The sequence below is a fragment of the Dendropsophus ebraccatus genome, chromosome 14, assembly GCF_027789765.1.
Source record: "Dendropsophus ebraccatus isolate aDenEbr1 chromosome 14, aDenEbr1.pat, whole genome shotgun sequence".
Classification (NCBI taxonomy): Eukaryota; Metazoa; Chordata; class Amphibia; order Anura; family Hylidae; genus Dendropsophus; species Dendropsophus ebraccatus.
The window spans coordinates 60,871,750-60,894,298 of NC_091467.1; the positions used below are offsets into that span (position 1 = coordinate 60,871,750).

A 22,549-nucleotide genomic window follows, 5' to 3' on the forward strand; every position below is an offset into this window, starting at 1 on the left:
GGTTCAAGTGCACAACCCATCTGGACCCTGTGAATTGCTGAGGTGGCAGTGAATAAGACTTAATGCAGCAATTTTTATTAAAACGACAAAGAACCAGCAGAATCCCTACATTACAGAAAACGGCAGGGGCCTTCACCAAACTTGCTGCAAGTTTGGGGACATATATATCCAACAGCTAAGGCTGTGAGGACCCCTGAAGAAAATAAATGCCACTTGCCTCAGATTGAATAGGGCAACACTGAGCCTCAGCCTGTGCTAGGGCAGTGCTATGGGGAGAAGAGAAAGGCTCATTTTAGAACAGGTTTCAGCAACCGAAGTGAAACATGCAAAACGGATCCATGGATCTACAGTCTACCACAATCATTAGCCAATGGACCCCATCACCACAATCCTATAGACAGGTTTCTTCCCACTAGATTCTGTAAGGTAGCTGGACCTGTACAAATGGCTTCCAAAAGGACGCCTCACTGGACGTAACACATGAGGTTAAGGCAACGATTCCTTAGTACAGGTGCAGCTAGACTGTAAACACACATCATGCATCTGTCCCAAACTTGCTAGAAGAGGAGCAGCTCCTGTAGCCGATGAAACTGGAGGGGAGGCTGCGGATAAACATGCAACGTACAAACCTTGGATCGGCTCCACAGCTGGGAATTAATAAAAAGTCAGAAGGGTTTCTCTCGTTTTATTACATAATGCGCAATTGAACAATACAGAGGCCAAAGGACATCTAGATACAATGGACAGTTACTGCCCTCACCAACCACAGTTGGGGACCAGGAGTCCAACAGCCCAGGAGGAGCTGTGAAGGCGTCACCTTACATAGAGCAAAGTAATGTTACAGAACTTGCCTTGTGCTGGTATTTGGCGCCTTCACAATTAAACGAACCACATTTACTATACGCCACTTCTAACAAACCTAGATGGAAAAGAAGCCATACAGTATAAATTGTAACATCAGGAAAGTGTTTGCTCTAATGTCCCTGAACTCTCCCTCCCTGGAAATAAAAATACCCTCCCCAAGTGTAAAAGAAATGTCCAACAGTTCCTGGTATGCGGGGAGAGATGAGCTCGGCTATGTACACAGCACAAGGTGAGAAAGGGGTTAATCTCCAAACCTATTTAGGGTGCAGCACAGTCAGTAGCGGCCACCTTGAGACATGACAGGAGGTCGCATTCCCATCAGCGGTCGAGGGGGCCCACCTTGGTATGGTGGGACCATAGGTGGGCCTTGTCCATATGGAGGGATTGCACCTGGGTGAAATCCAGGCATGCCTTGGTGTGGGCTCCCAAACTGGCCTGGGGAGAGAGGAGAGAAAGTAAGTTAGAAAACACTATCAATGTAGATAGGAAATCTGTCACTTGTGATGCACTTGCTGCAGATTTCCCCCCATCATTTACAGTAGTAAAGAGGCACACGCTGCAAAAAAAGCCTGCACAAATCCATGTAAAAAAAGGATAAAAAACACAGCACATCCTTAGACCGCTTACACAACTAAGGAGCACCAGGAAACTGTCAGTGTATAATCACAGCCTAAAAAAATAATGGAAATCTGGTCCATCCCAACAAGAAACAGCCCATACAATGCCCATATCTCAGTTGCTGAACACACTGTATTTTGCATGCTATGTCAGTGTTCTTTTCTGTACATTTGTATACGTTTTTTTTTTCCCCCCAATAAAACCGTTGAAGAAAAAAAAAAAAAAAAAAAGCAGCTGACCTAGAATGGCAAAAATTTTCACTAAGTCATTCCATAAGCGGCCCTCTAAGTGTCCTGCCATAAGCGGCCCTCTAAGTGTCCTGCCATAAGCGGCCCTCTAAGTGTCCTGCCATAAGCGGCCCTCTAAGTGTCCTGCCATAAGCGGCCCTCTAAGTGTCCTGCCATAAGCGGCCCTCTAAGTGTCCTGCCATAAGCGGCCCTCTAAGTGTCCCTGCCATAAGCGGCCCTCTAAGTGTCCTGCCATAAGCGGCCCTCTAAGTGTCCTGCCATAAGCGGCCCTCTAAGTGTCCTGCCATAAGCGGCCCTCTAAGTGTCCTGCCATAAGCGGCCCTCTAAGTGTCCTGCCATAAGCGGCCCTCTAAGTGTCCTGCCATAAGCGGCCCTCTAAGTGTCCTGCCATAAGCGGCCCTCTAAGTGTCCTGCCATAAGCGGCCCTCTAAGTGTCCTGCCATAAGCGGCCCTCTAAGTGTCCTGCCATAAGCGGCCCTCTAAGTGTCCTGCCATAAGCGGCCCTCTAAGTGTCCTGCCATAAGCGGCCCTCTAAGTGTCCTGCCATAAGCGGCCCTCTAAGTGTCCTGCCATAAGCAGGCAAGAGACTCAAGGCGGCTTCCTAAAATCAACCAGATAAGATGTCTAGAAATAAAGCTGCGTAAAGCAGGAGGGCCGCACTGCATACTGCACTGCAGATTACACCACAAGCTAGTTTAGGGACACAACACTCACCATGTGGGGGCATTGGATGCCTCATGCCGGGCTGCTGAGGGGGGATGCCAGGCTGTGGTGCCATCATTGCTCCAAGAGGGTTAGCAAGACTTCCCATGGGCGGCTGCCCTGGACGAGGCAGGTTACGCTGGTATTTCGGAAGCTGGGCACGTTTCTCTTCCTGGAAAAAAAAAATTGCAAAAAATACAAATGGAGTCCATTAGACTAAGAAGAATGTTTTACACACTAGTGCAACAGAGAAGCATATATACAAAGGTTACACACTAAGTGACATGGGATCCTAGAGATATGACCATCACAGCAGAGTCACAACTTACCAGTGATATATCCTCATCTGGATGGATCAACTTACTAGTAGCACTAGTAGTACTCAGGGTAGCAGGCTTACTTGTTATGGAAGCAGCCGGTTTAGCAGCAGTGCTATTTGTGGTGCTAGTGGTTGACATGGTGGATTGGGTGTAGGCGGGAAACGTTGGTTTAGGAGGTTCAGAGGTGGAAATAGTTGCACTGTTTAGGGGCTTAAAGTCTGTGCCAACAGGTCCCGCCACTGTCGCTGGAGCCTGGCAAGAGAAACAACAGACACTGTCACTTTAATAGAAAGGATAAATTCACTACTACAAAGCACAATGTACAAAGCAAAGCCGGACCACCACACACAACCGCAAAGGAGCGGAAGCTCCACATGGCTAGAGACAAGAGGGAGACCGAGCAGATTGGTTATCCCATCCCAATCCAGAAGAGCACCTAGAACAGCACACCTGATGCATGCACAGAACCTCCAAATCCTGAAATTACTGCATAGGCAGAATCGGCGTACTCTAGAAGCCCCACTAATTTACATGGGGTCCCTCCTCAACTAAGGCCTCATGCACACGCCGGTTACACATCTGTGCACCTACAGCACTGTCCAATGCGCAGGCGCCATCCAGCAGCACGCAGGCTCTGTGCATGAGAACAATGGGTGACAAATAGTGTAAGGCCGTATGTGGAGGGTGGACAGACTAGGAGGCACACTCATGCACTAAGCCAAATGCATGCATTAACCCTTTAGACCACACTGTAAAACTACACTTTATGTTCTGTTTACTGTAAAATAATGGACAGAAGTCCAAAGGGTTAATATGTGAAGCGAAAACTAAATACTACAACTCCCTGCATACTTGTGCAGCGCTAGGAAACAGAACTTTAGCAGGTGCAGAGAGACTCTCTGAGGTGGAGGCCGAGGAGGCTGAACTGGTGACGGGGGATCCCATCTGCAGCACAAAGAGAGGAAGCGGTGAAGACAGACCACAGGAGAGAGACCCCCCCCCCATATCACTCATACAGGTGATCACCCACCACTACTCATACAGAAGAGAAGCCTCCCAACACCACTCATAGTAACCAACCTAATCCCCCGGTCACTCATACAGGAGCAAGACCCCCTAATCCCCCCAATATTACAGGAGAGCCTCTCCCCCCCCCCCCCCCCATCATCCCCGATATTCATACATTAGAAACCCCACTGCCCAATCGCTTATACAGGAGAGAGACCCCCACACACTCGTACAGGACTCCCCCCCCCCCCCCCCCCCCCCCCCCCGACACTCATACAGGAGAGACACACTCATTGCCCAAAACTCATACAGGGACAGGAGAGAGACACCGATCACCACACCACTCATACAGGTATCAGACCACAGGAGAGTGATCCCCTCACAAAGCACACTTCATTAGTCTCCCGGGGCAGAAAAGCTGCATCAAATCCACATAAAACCCCCGATATGCCTCTTAACCCCAGGGAATCACTCAGCTGAGCTGTCACATGCTCAGTCCAAACAGCTACACTACTCCGACATGTTCTATGAGCGTATAGCCACCACTAGGGTAGCGTACACATAGTGCCACTTCATTCCTGTCACCTCACTGTAAGGCTGAAGTCCTGGTTGGAATTTAAGTTTCTGCATCCTCAGACAGTGATTCTTACCTGCCCTGCACTGGGGAATAGGGGCTTGGGCACAGACGGCATGGCTTGGGCAGATGTACTGGGGGCAGGGAGTCTGCCGACCCCTGGAGCAGAGATAGGCTGAGCTTGTGTCACAGCTGGGATCCCTGGCCGAGGGCCCACTGGTGGCGGCACACCTAAACAACGGCAGAGAAAATAAAGGTTATTATACATTTATTATCCTGAACACTTGAGCAGCTTGGATGATTGACATCTCACAACCCACCTGGGGGCAGACCCGCCATCATGGGGGGGATTCCAGCAGCATGGTGATGCATCATGCCGCCCATGGGTAACATCCTAGGGAAAGAGCAAAAAAAAAAAGTGTTAGAAGTGTTAGAAACCTTAAAGCTCAGAAACAGCAAAACAAACAGCGCAACAGATACCAACCCGTGCGGCATTCCAGGCATCACTGGGGGAATTCCGGGCATTAGCGGTGGTACGGTCGGCATAAGAGGGGGGATTCCTGGTTAGAGAGAATAGAGGGTCTCAGGTTAGTGGGGGCTCCAGAGTCCTGTAAGTCGCTTATACATGGGGAGGATTTGAGGGCAATAAATCTGCAGCAGAGCCCAGTTATGTATATACAGCACAGTGAACCCCATCCGTACAGGATATATAGAGATAAATAGATATAGATAAACACACACACCCCACAAAGACCTTCGCTCCCCTCCGTACAGGGAAGAAGGGTTTATGCATTGTATATAAATAGCACAGTGCCCCCTGACCCCTGAACAGGTGGCAGCAGATTCCTCAGTTAGGGTACTATTACACGGAACGATAATCGGCCCTATCCGTCCGATTATCGCTCAGAGTAATAAACACAACAATCAGCCAATGATCGTTGTCATCGGCTGAGCGTTGATATAGGTTCTGACCTACAATTGTCGGCCACCGACTGCGCACAGCTACGTGTAATAGCGGTGCGCTGCCAGCGGCTGTCGATTTGCAAAACAAATACATTACCTATCCATGGTCCAGGGTTCCTCTTCTCCCCGGGTCCAGCGTGCTGCAGCTTCAGAGCGGCCTGTCCTAGCTGACAGGCCGCTCAGCCAATCACTGGCCGTGGCAGTCCCGACCTGTGATTGGCTGAGCGGCCTGTCAGCTAAGACAGGCCGCTCTGAAGCTGCAACACGCGGGACTCGGGGGAGAAGAGCAGGAGGAGCCCTGGACCCAGGATAGGTAATGTATACCAGTTAGGAGAAGTCCGGCAAAATTTTTTTATTAAAGTATTGTATTGCCCTCCAAAAGTTATACAAATCACCAATATACACTTATTACGGAAAATTCTTATTAAGTGCTTTTTTCCCTGCACTTACTACTGCATCAAGGCTTCACTTCCTGGATAACATGGTGATGTCACTTCCTGGATAACATGGTGATGTCACAACCCGACTCCCAGAGCTGTGCGGGCTGCTGCTGCTGCTGGAGAGGATGATGGCAGGGGAACACTGAGGGACACTAAGCATCCCCCTGCCATCATCCTCTCCAGCAGCCAGAGCCCGCACATGTCTGGGAGTCGGGTCGTGACATCACAATGTTATCCAGGAAGTGACATCACCATGTTATCCAGGAAGTGACATCACCATGTTATCCAGGAAGTGAAGCCTTGATGCAGTAGTAAGTGCAGGGAAAAAAAGCACTTTATAAGCATTTTCCGTAATAAGTCTATATTGGTAATTTGTATAACTTTTGGAGGGCAATACAATAAAAATTTTCACCGGACTTCTTCTTTAAGCAAGGGCTGCAAGGACAATGTCCATGCAGCCCTTGTTAAACGATCAGGCTGTGTAATAGGCCCTGTAAACAAGCGCCGATCTAGCAGATCGGCGCACGTTTATTGTTATTATCGGGCCCCCATCAGCCCTTGTAATACCACCCTTACAGAGATACCCATGGATGTGGGAAGTCCTTACACGCATCATTAATGTCAGGATATTATCAGTATATCAATCTGACCTTAGAATCAGCCGCCATACAAAGACAATGAACATGAGCAGGACCACCTTCTGGGCCCCACATCAGACAAAGCAACTTCTGTAGTGTGGCACTCACCTGGAGGCATGCCTGAAACACCCGCCAATCCATGGAGACCCGGCTGCCCCATGGCTTGCATGTACCCGTGCTGGGCCTGCATCTGTGCTGGGAATGAACTGGAAGGCCCAGACTCATCATCATCCTCATAATCAGAGTCATCCTGTTTCTTTTTCTGCCCGTCAGCTGGAAGAGCAGAGACCAAAACACGTCATGAGAAGAGTCGGGGTAAGGAAAGCCCCCACCGCCATCGCTACCCCAGATACACACCTTGTGTTTTCTGCTCCAGCAGTCTCCTCCGCTCCTCCATATCTTTCTCAGGGATGCCTTCCATGCCATAGATTTCCAGTTCGATGTCTGTCCTGCCAGGGATGGCATTGGGTACAGCGTCGATGGTCTCCTTGTGCACCTACAAAGGAGGAGCAGAGTCAGTGTCCAAAACGACAGGTTACAGCACAGTACAGCTGGAGACCCCCCCCCCCCCCCTTTACACTCCATGACACGCTATACGCCCCCCACCCAGTAACAGAGCCGCCACATAACATCCCACTCACCTGCATACAATGGATGGCCAGGCCTGGGCCGGTGTACAGCTTCTTGTGACAGATGTGGCACTTGAAATGCTTCGCCTTCTGGTGCTGGATGAGAATCTTCTCATCATCGAAGTCCCGGTTGCAGTACCTGGCAGCTGGTTAAGGAGCTGTCACATGATCTGTGATAGAACCCGCCTGGAGCCAGCAGGTCACAGAGACCTGACTACTAACAGCAGACGTGGCAGAGCCGAGAGGCAGAGGTTTCCATAGAAATAGGATTTTATTGGAAAGAGAAGCCAGGTGGAGGGCTAACCCAGGAGGTCCCCAGGGAATATACCACAATAATGAGGAGTGTACCCATTTGTACATATTTGTGTATCATGTTTCTATGTTGCACTATATCCACTATTGTGGTTTGTAAACACATCCCTGCATATAAGCTACGCAGGTGCCATGATGTACTGCATGTGGCCGGAAGAAGCAGCCGCTGACCACTTCTGTGGGACGTCCCCATCATATTCTCCAGTACTGCAGATATTGCCCAAATGTAACTAATAATTCTAGGGGTGCAGCGGGGAGGGTATATGAGGTACGGTGGGACTCCCGGGAGGGGGTATTATGGGGCACGGCGGGTCGCCCCGGAGGTGGGGGTATTATGGGGCACGGCGGGTCGCCCCGGAGGTGGGGGTATTATGGGGCACGGCGGGTCTCCCCGGAGGTGGGGGTATTATGGGGCACGGCGGGTCTCCCGGGAGGTGGGGGTATTATGGGGCACGGCTGGTCTCCCGGGAGGTGGGGGTATTATGGGGCACGGCTGGTCTCCCGGGAGGTGGGGGTATTATGGGGCACGGCTGGTCTCCCGGGAGGTGGGGGTATTATGGGGCACGGCTGGTCTCCCGGGAGGTGGGGGTATTATGGGGCACGGCTGGTCTCCCGGGAGGTGGGGGTATTATGGGGCACGGCTGGTCTCCCGGGAGGTGGGGGTATTATGGGGCACGGCTGGTCTCCCGGGAGGTGGGGGTATTATGGGGCACGGCTGGTCTCCCGGGAGGTGGGGGTATTATGGGGCACGGCTGGTCTCCCGGGAGGTGGGGGTATTATGGGGCACGGCTGGTCTCCCGGGAGGTGGGGGTATTATGGGGCACGGCTGGTCTCCCGGGAGGTGGGGGTATTATGGGGCACGGCTGGTCTCCCGGGAGGTGGGGGTATTATGGGGCACGGCTGGTCTCCCGGGAGGTGGGGGTATTATGGGGCACGGCTGGTCTCCCGGGAGGTGGGGGTATTATGGGGCACGGCTGGTCTCCCGGGAGGTGGGGGTATTATGGGGCACGGCTGGTCTCCCGGGAGGTGGGGGTATTATGGGGCACGGCTGGTCTCCCGGGAGGTGGGGGTATTATGGGGCACGGCTGGTCTCCCGGGAGGTGGGGGTATTATGGGGCACGGCTGGTCTCCCGGGAGGTGGGGGTATTATGGGGCACGGCTGGTCTCCCGGGAGGTGGGGGTATTATGGGGCACGGCTGGTCTCCCGGGAGGTGGGGGTATTATGGGGCACGGCTGGTCTCCCGGGAGGTGGGGGTATTAGGGGGCACGGCTGGTCTCCCGGGAGGTGGGGGTATTATGGGGCACGGCTGGTCTCCCGGGAGGTGGGGGTATTATGGGGCACGGCTGGTCTCCCGGGAGGTGGGGGTATTATGGGGCACGGCTGGTCTCCCGGGAGGTGGGGGTATTATGGGGCACGGCTGGTCTCCCGGGAGGTGGGGGTATTATGGGGCACGGCTGGTCTCCCCGCAAGGGGGGGGGGGAGGGTATTATGGGGCACAGCGGGTCTCCCGGGAGGTGGGGGGTATTATGGGGCAGGGCGGGTCTCCCGCGAGGGGGTGTTTTACGGGGTACGGCGGGTCTTCAGGGAGGGAGAGGGGTATACAGGGCACGACGGGTCTCCCGGGAGGAAGAGGGGTATACGGGGCACGGCGGATCTCCCGGGAGGGGTATACGGGGCACGGCGGATCTCCCGGGAGGGGAATACGGGGCACGGCGGATCTCCCGGGAGGGGTATACGGGGCACGGCGGATCTCCCGGGAGGGGTATACGGGGCACGGCGGATCTCCCGGGAGGGGAATACGGGGCACGGCGGATCTCCCGGGAGGGGTATACGGGGCACGGCGGATCTCCCGGGAGGGGTATACGGGGCATGGCGGATCTCCCGGGAGGGGTACACGGGGCACGGCGGATCTCCCGGGAGGGGTATACGGGGCATGGCGGATCTCCCGGGAGGGGTACACGGGGCACGGCGGGTCTCCCGGGAGGAGGGGTGGTATATTGGGCACGGCGGGTCTCCACTGAGGGGCGATAATCTCCCGAGAGAGATGGGGGGGAATACAGGGCACGGCAGGTCTCCCGGGAGGAGGGGGGGTTATACGGGCCAAGTCGGGCCTCCCGGGAGGAGGAGGGGGTATACGGGGCATGGGGGGGGGGGGGGGTCTCCCGGGAGGAAGGGGGGGTATACGGGGCACGGCGGGTCTCCCGGCAGGGCTGTATACAGGGCACGGCGGGACTCCCGGGAGGGGTATACGGGGCACGGCGGGTCTCCCGGCAGGGCTGTATACAGGGCACGGCGGGTCTCCCGGGAGGGGTATACAGGGCACGGCGGGCCGGGGAGGGGGCAGATATGAGGCACGGCGGGCGCTCAGTGTAATGAAGGATACCAGCACCAGGGCTTCAGCTGCTTCTTCTTCTTTCGCCCCATTTCCTTCTGACCGCCTGGATGTGACTCAGGAAACACCAACAACCGCGACCGACCAGTCTGGAGACCGAAACCGTGAGGAGACAAACAGCCACAAAGACGGGACAAGATGGCGCCGCGTGTGCAGCCCCGCCTTCCCACCCACAAACCACCGCGCCGAGGGGCGGAACCACTGCGAGCCCGCCCAATGGGAGGAGCCAGATGTCCTCAATACTGATACCGAGCCCCCTAGTGGTCAGGGACAGAATACATGTAGCATTACCAGCTCACAGTGATGGCGATATGAGGTTATATACCGTATACTATCACTGACGAGCTCCTCTCTGCCCCCTAGTGGTCAGGGTCAGAATACATGTAGTATTACCAGCTCACAGTGATGGACATAGGAGGTTCTGCAGCAGCTGCTATATACTATCACTGGTGAGCTCTCCTCTGCCCCCTAGTGGTCAGGGACAGAATACATGCTTAATGCACTGTCCCTGGCCCATTGAATCCCTGTCACAGAATGTGGACAGTAAGCTGGGGATACTTAATGCACTCTGCCTGACCCTGCGAATTGAATCCTTGCTGAATTACAGTAAAGCAAGCCATCGCTGCTGTATACACTGTTTTGTCACTGTGCCAACACCTTCTGCCTGGAAAACCCCATGGCAGTAAGCAGGGACAATGCTGGAGAGGTTAATATGTATTTATTCCTGTTTAGGGCGGGTTCACACATAGCATATCTGCTGCGGATTTCATCACTGTCACTTTCAATGAGGTTACATACTGGCTGCTGAATTGTCATCCCGCTGTGAGTATGTAAGCGGCAGCCCCAGAGGGTTATGGGGTATGTAAGCGGCAGCCCCAGAGGGTTATGGGGTATGTACCGGGCCCCCGGAGGGTTATGGGGTATGTACCGGGCCCCAGAGGGTTATGGGGTATTTACCGGGCCCCGGAGGGTTATGGGGTATTTACCGGGCCCCCGGAGGGTTATGGGGTATGTACCAGGCCGCGGAGGGTTATGGGGTATGTACCGGGCCCCCGGAGGGTTATGGGGTATGTACCAGGCCATGGGGGGTTATGGGGTATGTACCGGGCCCCGGAGGGTTATGGGGTATGTACCGGGCCCCTGGAGGGTTATGGGGTATGTACCAGGCCATGGGGGGTTATGGGGTATGTACCGGGCCCCGGAGGGTTATGGGGTATGTACCAGGCCGCGGAGGGTTATGGGGTATGTACCGGGCCCCCGGAGGGTTATGGGGTATGTACCGGGCCGCAGAGGGTTATGGGGTATGTACCGGGCCCCGGAGGGTTATGGGGTATGTACCGGGCCGCGGAGGGTTATGGGGTATGTACCGGGCCGCGGAGGGTTATGGGGTATGTACCGGGCCCCCGGAGGGTTATGGGGTATGTACCGGGCCCCCGGAGGGTTATGGGGTATGTACCGGGCCCCCGAAGGGTTATGGGGTATGTACCGGGCCCCGGAGGGTTATGGGGTATGTACCGGGCCCCGGAGGGTTATGGGGTATGTACCGGGCCCCGGAGGGTTATGAGGTATGTACCGGGCCCCAGAGGGTTATGGGGTATGTACCGGGCCGCGGAGGGTTATGGGGTATTTTCCAGGCCCCGGAGGGTTATGGGGTATGTACCGGGCCCCAGAGGGTTATGGGGTATGTACCAGGCCGCGAAGGGTTAAGGGGGCTGCCACTTACATACTCGCAGCGGGATGACAACTCTGCTGCCAGTATGTAACCTCATTGAAAGTGACAGTGAAGAGATCCGCAGCGGATATGTTATGTGTAAACCCGCCCTAAACCTAACTTTTTTCTTTCTTTTTTCAAGAAGACCTGGTCTACCTTACAGGGAAGATAAAGAAATCTTTGTATTTAATAAAATGTTAACGGGGGTCTTGTAGTGTTTATTTCAATAAAGTTTTTTTTTTATACTTGTATTTGTTTATTTCTTACCTGGTAGACAGCTGATGCTAACTGCCCCAGTATCCACCTCCACAGGGGCACTGAGAAGCGTCAGGATCCTGCAGGCACGCTCCACCTCAAATGGCGGCCTGTGTCTGGGTGGTACCCTTATTTATACCCCTCACAGTATACAGCCCTCAGTATACAGTATATACCCCACACTACATGGTATATACCCCTCAGTGTACAGAATATATCCCTCAGTATACAGTATATACCCCACACTACATGGTATATACCCCTCAATGTACAGAATATATCCCTCAGTGTACAGTATATACCACACACTACACGGTATATACCCCTCAGTGTACAGAATATATCCCTCAGTCTACAGTATATACCACACACTACATGGTATATACCCCTCAGTATACAGAATATATCCCTCAGTATACAGTATATACCCCACACTACATGGTATATACCCCTCAGTATACAGTATATACCCCACACTACATGGTATATACCCCTCAGTATACAGTGTATACCCCACACTACATGGTATATACCCCTCAGTATATAGTATACACCCCTCAGTAAGCAGTATATACCCTTTCATTACATGGTATTACAGTATATACCCCTTAGTAAATTACAGTCTATACAGTAAACCCATGAATATACAGTATATACCACTTACCACTCAGTATACAGTATATATCCCTCAGTATACAGTATATACCCCTTAGTATACAGTATATTCCACACACAGTGATGCTGCCGGTCTCTGCGGCTCCTGTAGAGGGGGGGAACCTTGTTTCCCCGGAACTATTGTTGCGGTCTGAGGGGACATGTTGTGCGGCGGGAGCGCTGAGCTGTCAGTCACACGGGAGATGTTGCCGGTGCAGAGCTCTCTGGCCGAGTCCGTGGACGGGGAAGACGTGAGGAGCGAGGAGGATGGAGGCGAGGAGAGGACGGGCGGCCATTACTACTGCCTGTACCAATACACCCATCATCCCGGGGGGTGAGCACATATACTGCACTGCCTGTACCAATACACCCATCATCCCGGGGGGTGAGCACCTATACTGCACTGCCTGTACCACTACACCCATCATCCCGGGGGGTGAGCACCTATACTGCACTGCCTGTACCACTACACCCATCATCCCGGGGGGTGAGCACCTATACTGCACTGCCTGTACCACTACACCCATCATCCCGGGGGGTGAGCACCTATACTGCACTGCCTGTACCACTACACCCATCATCCCGGGGGGTGAGCACCTATACTGCACTGCCTGTACCACTACACCCATCATCCTGGGGGGTGAGCACATATACTGCACTGCCTGTACCACTACACCCATCATCCCGGGGGGTGAGCACCTATACTGCACTGCCTGTACCACTACACCCATCATCCCGGGGGGGGGGTGAGCAGCTATACTGCACTGCCTGTACCACTACACCCATCATCCCGGGGGGTGAGCACCTATACTGCACTGCCTGTACCACTACACCCATCATCCCGGGGGGTGAGCACATATACTGCACTGCCTGTACCACTACACCCATCATCCCGGGGGGTGAGCACCTATACTGCGCTGCCTGTACCACTACACCCATCATCCCGGGGGGTGAGCACATATACTGCACTGCATGTACCACTACACCCATCATCCCGGGGGGCGAGCACCTATACTGCACTGCCTGTACCACTACACCCATCATCCTGGGGGGTGAGCACATATACTGCACTGCCTGTACCACTACACCCATCATCCCGGGGGGTGAGCACATATACTGCACTGCCTGTACCACTACACCCATCATCCTGGGGGGTGAGCACATATACTGCACTGCCTGTACCACTACACCCATCATCCTGGGGGGTGAACACATATACTGCACTGCCTGTACCACTACGCCCATGATCCCAGGGGGTGAGCACCTATACTGCACTGCCTGTAGCACTACACCCATCATCCCGGGGGTGAGCCCCTGATATCTATAATACACCCCTATAACTAATATTCTGACCTAGAGATGTACAGTGCACAGAAATATTGATGCTGCTATTGTGCTAATAAGATATCAGAATTCCCTGGTCTTTGATTTAACTGTTTAGATGCCGCTGTCTAAACTGACAACCAATTCCTCCTCTCCAAGTAAGACCAGGTAACAGGGCGAGGTCTGCAGAGTACGGACATCCAAGAATGGTGAAAAAGATTTATCTAAAAAAGAATTCATAAAACACCACACGATTCCAGTCTTATACAGTACTGTACGGTATGTGAAGCCTCACCAGTGCTAAACTCACCAGGTACAACCCACCATCCACACTCTCAAAAACGTTCAGATACCGAGTACAAGACTGGGGGCCTGAAAAGTGAACTGAGCAGTTTGAGAACCGAGGCACCACTGTACTTTAAATAGATAAGACACTGAGTAACATCACAATCAGATACATATAAATTAATAAAACACCTTATATGCGCAACCATCAGGGGCCAACGTGCAAAGTCTGAACATCCAATAGGGCTCCCGACTGATATCTGTATCTGCCTGGTTTATTGGGTGATTTATAATCCAGAATAGTGAGATTGAGAACACTGGGATCACTAGTATGGTTCCAGCATGGTTGTGCACTCTCGCATGAATAAACTGTTTAAACAGAAAGAATTTGTATGTAAAGTAGGAGCCCCGATATCTATAATATTATATACCCCTATATCTAATATACTGACCCCAGATATCATCACTGCCTGTACCACTAACACCAGACCAGGGGACGAAAGGAGCCCCCAATATCTATAATATACTGACCCCAGATATCATCACTGCCTGTACCACTAACACCAGACTGGGGGAGAGAGGAGCCCCCCAATATCTATAATATACTGACCCCAGATATCATCACTGCCTGTACCACTAACACCAGACTGGGGGGAGAGAGGAGCCCCCCAATATCTATAATATACTGACCCCAGATATCATCACTGCCTGTACCACTAACACCAGACCGGGGGGGGGGAGAGAAGCCCCCAATATCTATAATATACTGACCCCAGATATCATCACTGCCTGTACCACTACCACCAGACCGGGGGGAGAGAGGAGCCCCCCATATCTATAATATATCCCTATATCTAATATACTGACCCCAGATATCATCACTGCCTGTACCACTACAACCAGACCGGGGGGAGAGAGGAGCCCCCTCATATCTATAATATATCCCTATATTTAATATACTGACCCCAGATATCATCACTGCCTGTACCACTACCACCAGACTGGGGGGAGAGAGGAGCCCCCCAATATCTATACTATACCCCTATATCTAATATAGTGACCCCAGATATCATCACTGCCTGTACCACCAGACCTGGGGGAGAGAGGAGACCCCCAATATCTATAATATACTGACCCCAGATATCATCCTGTACCGCTACCACCAGTTCAGGGGGTGGGGGATGCTTTACATCACAATTATAATACTCCCTTGTATTGCCTCTTCTGCTAACGGCTGATCTTTTGTTACAGTGTGTCGCAGCAGACCGCCTGCGATGACGATGATGAGGGGGGCTGCGCAGCAGACATTTCATGTGGAGATGACTTCAGGTGATCCTTTATGCCTTTCTCCGCTGTTTGCCTTTCTAGATGTAAGATGTCCTCTGTGTCACACTATATCCTGCTCCACCTGTGCTGACTTCTCTCCTCTCTCCTGCAGTCTGTCTCTTGTGGACACAAATCTCTCAGCGGAGGCTGAACCCAAGCTCAGGAGTTTCATAGCCAAGCGCTTATCCCGAGGAGCAGTGTTTGAGGGGATAGGTAACGTGGCGTCGGTGGATCTGGGGTACGTTGTTTGGGTCGGAACTTGTGCTGTCTGTGGTTTGGAGACAGACGATGCCTGAACCTGTACTCCCATCAGCCTCCAGTCACTGGTCAGAGCAGTGTTGTGCTGGAGCTGGCATCTGAGGCTATAAAAGACTTGTGAGCAGCTGCCAGAGGTTGGGGCGTCAGAATATGTTACTGTTTCCAGCAGGGTTGTTCTTTAGCCCCTGTCTCCTAGCTGCCTTCTTGACGACTATAGGGGGCGAGGGTTGTCACTGGCGGCCAGTCACATAACTTCTCCCCTTGACCCTTGGTTTCGGGGCTTCCTGTTGTCTAATGTGTGATGTGTCTTCTCTTTCCAGCTCCCCTGAATACACACTGGGCTGCTACTACTGCCTGATACCAGTTAAGGCAGAGGAGCTTGCAGAGCCTGGACCCCCCACCCCAGAGCACATCATCTGCTTCCTGGGGGGCAGCGAGAAAGGCCTCGATCTATATCCTTTGTCTGTGGATGGTGCACACTGGGGATATGGAGCGTTAGGATAGTAGTACAGGATCAGTAACCATCATCAGGTCATCATGTTACCCCAGTAATCCTCATATACCATATTAGTCCATACCAAATTACCATGTCCACCAGCGTATCCCACGGTACACCCCTGATACCATCTCAAGCTCTGCAGACCCTGAATAAGCAGATGTGTCAAGAAGAAATGAACTCTAAACCTGCAGAAGTATGATTGCAGCTCTGAAGCATCAGACAAGATGTTATTCATGTGTAACGCTGCTTTAGGGTCTCCAGAAATACGTCCTGTATGCAATAAGGAGTACAATGGGGTTTGTCTCTGCACAGGACAATGAGTGAGTAGCTGTTACATATGGGAGCAGCTTCATCAGGGTCACCATTTAGACCTGTAGGGAAGGTGAATGAATCGTATTCATACAGCAATCTAGAGTGTTAGTATTCCAGGTACAGATGGATGACTAGGCACGTTTATGCACAGTATGGTGCACTATAGGTCAGCTGGTACATTGTCCAGACAGTATTGGCTGCAGAGACTGTGAGGGTGTATCAGTACTCGATGGCTGCTTGGTGGAGCATCTCTGCTCGCTGTGGTGGTGGCCTCCTGTGTTTCCTTAAGATTTTACCTTCAGACTTGAGCTGGACAGTCATGTGGAAGGTCTGAAGAGCAAACTGGAGCCACAGGTAAGAACTAGAACCAAAGTCTTCATAATATAGGATCTCATCTGTTTCCAGTCTTCTCTGTATCCCCTCCTCCTTATAATGTCTGCTCTCCTCCGGTTCTAGTCTTCTCTGTATCTTCTCCTTATAATGTCCAGTTCTAGTCTTCTCTACATCCTCCTTATTATGTCCACTGTCCTCCGGTTCTAGTCTTCTCTATATCCTCTCCTTATAATGTTCTAGTCTTTTCTGTATCTCCTCCTTATGTTTGCTCTATTCTGGTTCTAGTCTTCTCTCTATCCCTTCCTCCTCCGGTTCGGTGATTCATGTTCTCCTCCTCTTTATCTGTACTCCTCTGGTTTAGTCACTCGTGTTCTCCTCTTTATAATGTCTGTTCTCCTCCTCTCCATAGATGGGTAACCTGGAGTCGGAGGTCCGCCCTCACCTCAGCTCCTGGTTTGAGGACTCTGTGCTGCCCATCCACCGGGTGGTGAAGCTCTTCCAGGAGAAGCTGGCTTTCTTGCTGCATGCGGTGAGATGTTGGGGGGTGATGATACAGAACGGGTGTAATAATTGTGGTTGATTAATGGGGGGGACTCAGTTATGTTCTTTATGCATGTAGTATAACCCCCAGCAGACATTCCTATACTATACTGTGTGTCTTACCCTCCATGTAGTCGCTGAGCTACACTCTTGTGAATGTCGTAAACTCCACAGAGAGAACGCAGAATGACATCAGCAGGTAAACAGCTCCGCCGGCAATACCCCCACACCCCTGTCACCACTTGGCAGCGTCCTTATTGGCCCTCGGTTCTTTTCTTCAGGTTTCAGAGCTCAGCCAGCCTGCAGGGCTTAGTACAGGAGGGAACCATGACATCCCTGTGCATCGCAATGACCGAGCGGCAGCAGCAGCCATCCATCACTGTGGACTTCAGGGACAGCCAGCCTGAAATGGGTAATGCAGGTAAGATGACTACCACTCCTTCCAGACACCTTACCTCTGCCATGTCCCTGCTGATCCCCCTCCCTACATGACAGCCAGGGATGGTAACCTGCTGATTTTTTTATTTATTTTTTTTATGTCTTCTTGTCTCTACAGTCAGTAACAGATTCTGTGAAGACTGGATGCAAGTGTTCGTTAACGCCTATGACAGGGGTAGTCCTTTCCTGCTCCGCCAGACGCTGGAGAACTTCAAGCTGAAGGTGAGAGTCCTGGAGTCACTGGCTTCGATCACCACTGAGCTGCATAACGAAGCATGAGGTGTCCGGAATTTACCAATTGCCCCCTTCTCTGGCTGGTTGCACCCCATCCTCTGGCTCATTGTGTCTAAAAATGAGTGTGTGCTGCTTGACCTGTGTGACTACTATATACTGGCAGGCAGCGGATTCTCTTCTCATTGTTGCATCACCACTGCATCACATTCAGCAGCAAGGGACAGAATTAAATAGGCAGGGAGATTGTTGTAGTAGAATCTGTGCAGAAAGTCAGCAGCTTAAGAAAACTGAAGGCAAAACTTTATGTGACCATGCCTTGTTTTCTTCTGCTGGTAAAGATGGGGCTGCTGCCAATACCAAAACTACTACACAAGTGCAGCAGCTGCAGAGGTGGTGGAACTACCGCATGCTATGATAGGCCAAGCACAAGCATCAGGGGTGGTGGTGGGAGAAGGAGAGTTGTTTGTCTCTGCCCCTGGGCGTGTTGTAGCTAAGAGTGGGGAGATTGTGGACTGGTTGACCCAAGTTGACGGGAAAGACCCTGATGCTTCTAGCCAAGCTTCAGTGGAATCCTCTGCTACTACGCTGACCTGGCTTGGCAGGAGAAGCTCAGGTCAGTCTTCCAAGGCCACTTTTATTGGTTTGTTATCTCTAGGCCAAAAACGACCTAGGGTAGGTTAGTCCACCATAACAGGAGAAGGTGGATTTATATGAGGATAGTCCCCACTGTTAAATGTGGTGGTGGTGGAAGTAATGGAGAGTGAGACACAGGAAGACACATTAAAACCACCTCCATGCTTGTTTCATTCCTCTTTGAGATTGGGAACAGGTGCATATTCTTTGAAATTCCTACTAGGGCATAGTTACATAGTTCGTATGGTTGAAAAAAGACACATGTCCAAGTTTAACCAAGGAGACGATGGATGGACGGAAGAGGGAGGCATGATGGGTAGGTTCTATACATATGCATTAATGTTATTTTGGTCTAACAACTTGTCTCTCCTGTTTTAAAGCCCTGTACTGTTTTTGCTGTGACCAGATCCTGGAGTAGACTGTTCCACGGATCACTGTTCTCATTATAAAGAAGCCTTGTCGCCTCTGGAGATTGAACATTTTTTGCTTGAGGCGGAGGCAGTGCTCATTTGTCTTTTGAGGGGGGTTAACATCTTTTCCCCATATTTCTTGTAGGGGCCATAAGGGCTCTCCTCATAACTAAGATGCTCCATTCCCCTTATTAGTTTAGTTGACCGTCTTTGTACTCTCTCCAGAATGTCCTTTTTATGAATCGGGTTCCAGAACCGAACAGCATACTCCAGATGAGGCTGCACCAAGGCTTTATAAAGTGGTAATATTATATCCCTGTCCCAAGAGTCCAGGCCTGTTATATACATGACAATATCCTGCTGGCCTTAAAAGCAGCTGACTGACATTGTGTACTGTTCTGTAGTCTATTATCTACAAGTACACCCAGATCCTTCTCTATCAGTGACTCTCCCAGAGTAACTCCCCCCAGGACATATGATGCATGTGGGTTATTAGTACCCAGGTGCATAACTTTACATTTATCCACATTGAACCTCATTTGCCAAGTGGACGCCCAAACACTCAGTGATTCTACGTCAGCTTGTAACATCTGCACATCCTTCATAGACTGTACTGTACTACAAAGCTTGGTGTCATCTGCAAAGATAGAAATAATGCTGTTCATTCCATGCTGTACCTCTTTACCTCTCTGTAATGTGAGGTGTCACATAAAGCGGCATCTCTAAAATCTGGAGACCAAAAGCCACACTTCAGAAGAATTGCTGTCCTGCATGAGGAAAGAGATATCGCAATAGACTTCCTAAAGCTACAAAGCGGTAATATCTGGAGGCATGACTCCATGTTGATGCATTGGCAGCTGATCAGGGACATGTGTCACCTGTCGTGGCCATTTGAGGAGACAACTAGGTTTATGAGGAGAGATAAATGATGTCATTCCATTAATATTCATTCTGGAGAAGATGCTCACAGCCATGAGGAAGAGGATTACAGGAGAAGGAGATGTGGATATCAGGAGATGAGGATCACAGGAGAAGAAGGAGATGAGGATATTAGGAGATGAGGATATTAGGAGATGAGGATTACAGGAGAAGGAGGAGATGTAGATATCAGGAGATGAGGATTACAGGAGAAGGAGATGAGGATTACAGGAGGAGGAGATGAGGATATCAGGAGAAGAAGGGGATGTGGATATCAGGAGATGTGGATTACAGGAGAAGAAGGAGACGTGGATATCAAATTGACCCAGCAAGGGATATAGAAGGAGGGGGGCCATGAAAGCAATGCCGATGAGGAGGGTGATGAAGATGATCAGCAGTAACGTACCAGCATGGGGTAGGGATGAAAGTGGATGGGCACTCGATAGTGCTGGTCAGACATATAAGTGTGGATAACATGATGATTTTTGCAGCCCTTATCCCCCCGATATGACACATATGAGGGAACAGATTTTGCCCAACAACTAAATGGACTTGTAGGTCAACAGACTTGACCAGTGGCAAAAACTGGCCTGGTTTTTCTTGGAGTTTTGTATTGTCCATCCTCAAGTGTTACATCGGAGAGGGTGTTCAGTGCTGCAGGCAGTTTCGTTCCTCTGCCATCAGTGTGGAAAACCTCATGTTTAGCAAAATAAACCAGGCATGGATGAAGAAAGATTTTACATGCCCTGTGCCTGTTCACCACCAGTGTCACCTGTCCAGTGCCACCATCACTCCTGGTGTCGACTGTCTAATACCCCATACCCCAACAAATTATACCACCATCCATGCTGCTGCCTCTCCTGGGCCTTTAAAAAATACTATCTGCTATATATTAAATGATCCCAGAGGAATGTCTTTCAAGGGGTACTCTGGGCGGGAGGGCTTTGTTCACTGTGGCCAAGGAGGGGGTGGATGAAAGTAACAACCGTCCACTTACCTCCCTGGTACTAGTGTCAATTCCAGCGTCCAGCCCCTGGCCGCTTCCTGGTTTGTGACTCATCTTGAGACGCAACGTTTCCAGCCCACTCAGCCGTTCAGTGGCAGAGGTGGGATCCTGGTACAGCCAACGGATGGCTGAGCAGGCTTGAAACATTGCATCTCAAGCCGCGTCACAGCAGACCAGGAAGCTACCGGGAAGGTAAGTGGATGTTGTTGCCTTCATGCACCCCCTCCCCAGCCTAGAGGACCGATTGAAGGCCTTCACTTTGTATGGGCTGTCTAACCAGTTGCTGCTACTTGCTGGGAAGGGGCCTAATTTCAACCATTGACATTTCTTCTTCACTTTATGGGGTGTCAAATCCATTACTACAATATACCCTTGCTTATAAAGAGCTCCAAAGCACTTTCAAACTCTTAGACAACTTGAAAGTGTGTTGCAGTGCTTTTTAGAGTGTACAATACTGTTAAACATGAAGTTATGTCATAAAAAAAAAATGTTCAGAACCGACCGAGGTGAAAGCGAATCTTCAATCTGAAATTTTGTGTTACAGACAAACTGAACCTTTCAAAAGTTTGTTTATCTCCAATTGCGCCCCCTGTACTGTAGTGTAAAAGGCCAATCAGAGGGCAGCTTTTACCTGCAGTGACAGTACACAGAATCTGATTTCTGATTGGACGCTGCTGTGCTCATGCTGTGTCTACCCCCTGCAGGTCATCCAGGATATGAACAACATGAAGAGACTGATCCGCCAGGCAGAGAGCAGCCATTACGCCTTGTTCCGCTGTTACAACTTCCTGAAGAATTGTGGGAATGGTGACATCCTGCTGCAGATCGTGAAGGTGGAGCACGCTGAGATGCCGGAGGCCCGCAGTGTGGTGACGGTGCTGGAGGAGTTCATCCATGAGGAGGGCTTTTCTGTCCACAACTCCTGAGCCCTGATCCCTCCTGATCCCACTGAGTGTGTCGTGTGTGTGTAGTTTACATTCCTGTCCATACAAGGGCCCTGAGAGACCCCCAGCTCCTGTATTTGGTGGCCATGTGCCAACGTGGACCAGGCTTTATAGGGAGTGGGTAAAGCTAGAACCTTCGGGGGTCCTCTCTTAGCCCTGTATCATTTCTTATATGAAGGAAACCCTATTGGTGATGAATATGAGGAGTTCCCCTGCCCCGCGCCCCTGACCTCACCTGGGGGCTTTTATTCTGTAAGCTCTTATTATGTTTTATCTTAATTACCCTTTATTGTCCCCCCTGACTGTTACGCCTGGCAGCCGCTGTGACAGGGAGGAGGCTGGGGTCTATTGGTTTACACGTGGTCCCTCCTGCACTGCTGTCTGTACTCACACTCCAGCTGGTATAAGAAGGGTTAATGGTTTTATGGTAATACCATCATCTCCATCCATGGTGATTTTGTTTTGTGTGTCTATTCAGGATCAGTCCTACTGCCACCCTCCCTCCCCCCCCCCCTGTACTTAGACACTTTATCCTACAGACATTTCAGGAGCCACACACTAAGGTTGGGCCCCCCGTATCCCTTGTGTGATAGATTGCACTACAGACCTCCTTTGATGTGAGTATCCAGCCATGTCAGTACCACTACCCCTGCCATCTACTAAATAAAGCTGCTGTGCTGGACCTTCACAGTCTCATTTTCATTGTGTAGTTTTCTGCATGCAGGATTATTGTCCACCAGAAGCTTACAATCTAATCTCCC

At 51.2% G+C, this 22,549-nt stretch overlaps 2 protein-coding genes across 4 annotated transcripts; one reads left to right on the forward strand and one right to left on the reverse strand.

The window, feature by feature from the left end:
- Positions 1-669: 669 nt before the first annotated feature.
- Positions 670-9,924, reverse strand: ZNF207 (zinc finger protein 207). 3 transcript variants are annotated; one of them, XM_069951986.1, is made up of 12 exons: positions 9,701-9,924; positions 7,017-7,143; positions 6,733-6,871; positions 6,484-6,648; positions 4,819-4,894; positions 4,655-4,728; positions 4,411-4,565; positions 3,605-3,697; positions 2,762-3,004; positions 2,445-2,604; positions 1,119-1,299; positions 670-919 (listed from the first exon to the last, which is right to left on the reverse strand). In XM_069951986.1, exons 1-11 carry the CDS (start codon positions 9,739-9,741, stop codon positions 1,139-1,141), a joined length of 1,434 nt encoding a protein of 477 aa, XP_069808087.1. In that variant the 5' UTR covers positions 9,742-9,924; the 3' UTR covers positions 670-919; positions 1,119-1,138. The 3 variants fall into 3 exon arrangements, with proteins under 3 accessions (XP_069808087.1, XP_069808086.1, XP_069808088.1); XM_069951985.1 differs by having other exon boundaries at positions 670-1,299; positions 9,701-9,918; XM_069951987.1 differs by lacking the exon at positions 3,605-3,697 and having other exon boundaries at positions 670-1,299; positions 9,701-9,906.
- A 2,554-nt stretch (positions 9,925-12,478) lies between these two features.
- C14H17orf75 (chromosome 14 C17orf75 homolog) lies at positions 12,479-22,474 on the forward strand. Its single transcript, XM_069952029.1, has 10 exons — positions 12,479-12,663; positions 15,189-15,266; positions 15,376-15,501; positions 15,842-15,973; positions 16,629-16,686; positions 17,075-17,194; positions 17,340-17,404; positions 17,487-17,626; positions 17,762-17,865; positions 21,549-22,474. The coding sequence occupies exons 1-10, from the start codon at positions 12,491-12,493 to the stop codon at positions 21,768-21,770; spliced, it is 1,218 nt and encodes a 405-aa protein (XP_069808130.1). The 5' UTR covers positions 12,479-12,490; the 3' UTR covers positions 21,771-22,474.
- Positions 22,475-22,549: the final 75 nt, after the last annotated feature.